General features: G+C 59.9%; 1 protein-coding gene across 1 annotated transcript; it reads left to right on the top strand.

Moving 5' to 3' along the window:
• The first annotated feature begins 603 nt into the window (after positions 1 to 603).
• On the top strand, positions 604 to 3,549 carry FAM241B (family with sequence similarity 241 member B). The gene is made up of 3 exons (XM_026504363.4): positions 604 to 683; positions 1,897 to 2,045; positions 2,768 to 3,549. Exons 2-3 carry the CDS (start codon positions 1,953 to 1,955, stop codon positions 3,035 to 3,037), a joined length of 363 nt encoding a protein of 120 aa, XP_026360148.1. The 5' UTR covers positions 604 to 683; positions 1,897 to 1,952; the 3' UTR covers positions 3,038 to 3,549.
• Positions 3,550 to 3,765: the final 216 nt, after the last annotated feature.

The following is a 3,765-nucleotide window of genomic DNA, read 5'->3' as shown; positions in this document are numbered from 1 at the left end:
CTCCCTGGTGAATGGGCTCACAGGGAACAGCTTAGGAAAGTCAGCAGGAAGGTGGGGATAAGAAAACATCAGGAAAGAGGCAGAGGTTGATTGTTCACTCCCTTGGCAGCTAGCACTCTTCCCAATTATCCTGCCTGAACTTCTGGCTCTAGCTCAAAGACTGCCTCCTCCAGGAAGCCTTCCTTCCTTCCTTCAAGCTACAGTTATTTGCATCTGCCTTGTGGTTCATGCCTTTCTTTCCCGCTGGAGTTGGATCTCCCTGAAGGTAGGGTTGGGTCCTACTCAAGAGCCATCCCCCCATTGGGCTCAGCAAACTCTCACGGTGGGTTAGGCCAATGTCATCTTTCCACCCAGGGCAGAGGGTCTCCCACCTTCTGGGTTTTTCCTCTATGGGCTCCACCTCCCTTTCTTCCTCCTGTTCTTCTCCCTCCTCCTTCCTGTCCTCCTTTCTTTCTCTCCTCCCCATCCTCTTTTCTCCCTCCCTCTTCCCTACTCGGTGGCGCCCCCTTCCTCCCTCCTCCCCGCCTTGCGCCCTCCCCGGGCACGGCAGCTGCAATTCCCCCCGCGGCCTGCAGAGGGGGCCGCGCCGCTGCGGCGCGCGCTTCCTGTGAGGTCAGGTGGGAGGAAGCGGCCTCAGAGCCGCCGGGAGTGGACGCCGCGGAGGCCTGGAGCCGCGCCGGCAGGTCGGTGTCCGGGCCCCGGGCGAGGGCAAGCGGACGCGCATCCCTCCCCTCCCCGGGGCCGGGCCCTGCAGCTGGGCGGTGCCCCCTCTCCGCAGCCCGCAGCCAGCCCCCCCACCCCCGCCCCTGCCCTGCAGCACGCCCCCCGCGACCGCCCCTCCCGCCCCCCCCTCCCCGAGTCAGGTGCTCCCAGCCGGCCGCGGCCTCAGCCCACCCAGCGGGCTCGGGGGGACAAAGCCCCGAGGGACGGCGGAGCTCCGTGACCCGCTTGGCCTTTTGCAGGAACCAGCGGGCTTCAGAGGGGGGACCCGCCTGTCCCAGGCTCTAGGCCAAGGGCAACAGACCACGGGCTCTTAACCCCTTTTGGCATTTGTGTTACAAGTGCTTTTCAGAATTTAGGTGAAAACTGTGGCTCGTCTCCTGAGAAAAAATGGCTTTTACACAGGCTCGGGGAGAGCCCTGGAAGGACCCCACCCCCACCTCCAGCCCACGGACACCCTTGGGGTCTGCGGACTGGGGCGCTCCCAGAGCCCCAGCAGCACCCCCCATCCCCTACTTTGGGCAGGCTGGCCCCGCCCCCGATAGCAAAGGAGGGACGTGTTATCTGAGAGGTGAGGGGCGGGTGAGGGGCGTGCCTTCTGCTGGCCGACCTGTGGCCCTGAGCGCGGGCAGGGGACCTAAAGTAGGTCTGAAGTGGGCCCAGATCCTCTCTGGGGAGAAGGCCCAGGTCCTTGGCATTTACTCCTAATGGGCCCTTTTTTAACGGATGGGAAACGGAGACACCGGGTATCTTGGTGTCCTGGACTCCCTGTTTAGAGCCCAGAGAAGGGCCTAGCGCCAGAGTTCCTGGCTTCACGTTCTGTCTCGGTTGCCTGTAGATGAGGGGTCCCGCGCAAGCCAGTTAGATACCTCTCTGGGTCTCTAACTGTACCTAGCTCCCCAGAGTGTTGGGAGGTGTGAGATGGGCCTGGGCTGTAGCAAGGGCTCTCATCCCTGTGCTTGCTGGCGGTGCTGGGTCACAGAACTTCCATCGCCAAGGATCCTTTTGGTAGTTTTCCCAGTGGACTCAATGTCTGGAAGATTTTCATCTGTCAAATTATGCATTTATTTCTCTCCTTGTAATTCATCAGTTGCAGGGTCTGCTCAGTCAGGGTAACCAGCGTGGTTCCCACTGAGGGCAAGCATCTCCTTATCTCTGAGAAATTGTTTCTTTCAGGTTTTTGAGGTCTGGGGAAAGGCGCAGCCCAGCAGGGACCCATCGCTCCTGGGAGGATGGTGCGGATCTTGGCCAATGGGGAAATTGTGCAGGATGATGACCCCCGCGTGAGGAACACTCTCCCATCACGCAGCAGCACCCCTCGACAGGTAGGCGCCCAGCGCCCTTGGCAGGGGAGCGGCTGGCCTCCCGCCCTCCGCGTCAGTGACTCCTGAGCAACCAGAAGCTCTCTTGCTGGTCATTAGGCTTCTCTGGCCAGAGCCGTCTTTGCAGAGAGCCGGGCTAAGGAGCCTGAGGGTCCAGACTTGGGGAAGATCGCAGACTTCCTGCAATCCGCAGTAGCAGCCGCCCGCCTCCGCAGTTCTCGCTCTGCCGGGCAGCCTTCTAGACCTGGGATCCAAGAGCGCTCTCCCTTGCCCTGGCTAAGCCCGCTGGAGCCGGCCTCTTTCTTTGAAGAGTGTGCTGGCTGAGAGAACACTGGAGAAAGTGGAGAAGAAGAGCCCACGGCCACCCAGTGATGGTGTTAGAGGGAGGAGCGAGGAGTATTGGAAATGGCTGCTCCCAAGCTCTGCCCTAGGGTCCAGCCCTCCTTGCCCCCTTCCTCTCTTCTCTGACCTGGGCACCTTCTCCCTGGCAGGACGTGGGGAGTACAGCCTGGCACCTTCTGTACTCCGAGAGCTTGTGACTCAATGGCGGGGATCCCTGCAGGGGGGCATCCGGGGATTGCTGAGGAAGGGAGGTGTGGCCCTCCGGGGGCTGGAAGGGAGGGCGGGGGCCAGCCCAGCCCAGAAGATTCCCCTGTTGCCTGATACCTCAACTCCACGGACGCTTTCTCTAGATTCATTTCTCTCTCTCTGTCTTCACCTTCCAGAGCTTTCTCAACAGGGGCCATGGTGCCCCCCTGGGGGGTTCCGGCCCTCGCCAGCAGCAGGCGGGGGCTAGGCTGGGTGCTGCTCCGTCCCCCTTCAGTGATCTCAACCGGCAGCTGGTGAACATGGGCTTCCCCCAGTGGCATCTCGGCAACCACGCTGTGGAGCCGGTGACGTCCATCCTGCTTCTGTTCCTGCTCATGATGCTTGGCGTGCGTGGGCTCCTGCTCGTGGGCCTCGTCTACCTGGTGTCCCACCTGAGTCAGCGGTGACCCTGGGAGCAAGCAGGGCGGGCACGTGGGAGAGGGAGTTCTGGGGCCGTGAGGTGAGAACAGGCACATGGGGAGGGTCTGCTTGTGCCCTGCAGGCACGCGCATAGAAGGTGTTCCCCGGGGTGCGTGAAGCCTGAGGCAGAGGAGGCCTCCAGTCCTGCGTTCCCGAGTGCTGGGTGCATACCCACCTTCCCTTGAGATGTTTCTAGGTAGTATTGGGCCTGCTTTAAGCCCAGAGTCAGCAAGAAAGGGATTCCCTTTCCAATTCTTTTCCAATCCTTTTATGCCAAGAAGAAAGTCTCAGCTTGGTGCCAATATGTTCTCAAGCCTCTGGAACTCGTGCATGACTTCGCCTGTTACTCGGGAGAAGGCCTTGGGCTTAAGGCTGTTGGGAAAAGTTTCCAGACTTTTATAGCTGTTTAGTTTTAATGGTCTATTTTTAATTGGCTACCTTGTATTTATGACAAGTCGTACTGGCATACGTGGTGGCATTTTCAATAAATAAATTTAACTGAAAATGAATCCGTGTGAAGACATTCATAAGCAATTGTATGGCTGTGTGGACATCTGGAAGACACGAGGAAGGTGGTTGAGAGTGATTGGGACTGGGAACAGGGTGGAGGTGGCATCTGACGGGGTTGGGGGTTTGGGAGCCTGGAGGGGGTCCGGGTAAAGCCTGGATGTGGGCCGCTTGTCTGATGCTTGGATGACTTCTGGCTGACTCTGAG

Source organism: Ursus arctos, unplaced genomic scaffold, assembly GCF_023065955.2.
Source record: "Ursus arctos isolate Adak ecotype North America unplaced genomic scaffold, UrsArc2.0 scaffold_7, whole genome shotgun sequence".
In the NCBI taxonomy this organism is placed as follows: domain Eukaryota; kingdom Metazoa; phylum Chordata; class Mammalia; order Carnivora; family Ursidae; genus Ursus; species Ursus arctos.
This window is presented reverse-complemented; position numbering and strand designations above follow the sequence as displayed.

Bases quoted from the DNA above. Each gene is read 5' to 3' on its own strand.
- FAM241B (XM_026504363.4), top strand. From the start codon at position 1,953: ATGGTGCGGATCTTGGCCAATGGGGAAATTGTGCAGGATGATGACCCC. The intron at 2,046-2,767 runs GTAGGCGCCCAG...TTCACCTTCCAG, and splicing joins GCAGCAGCACCCCTCGACAG to AGCTTTCTCAACAGGGGCCA.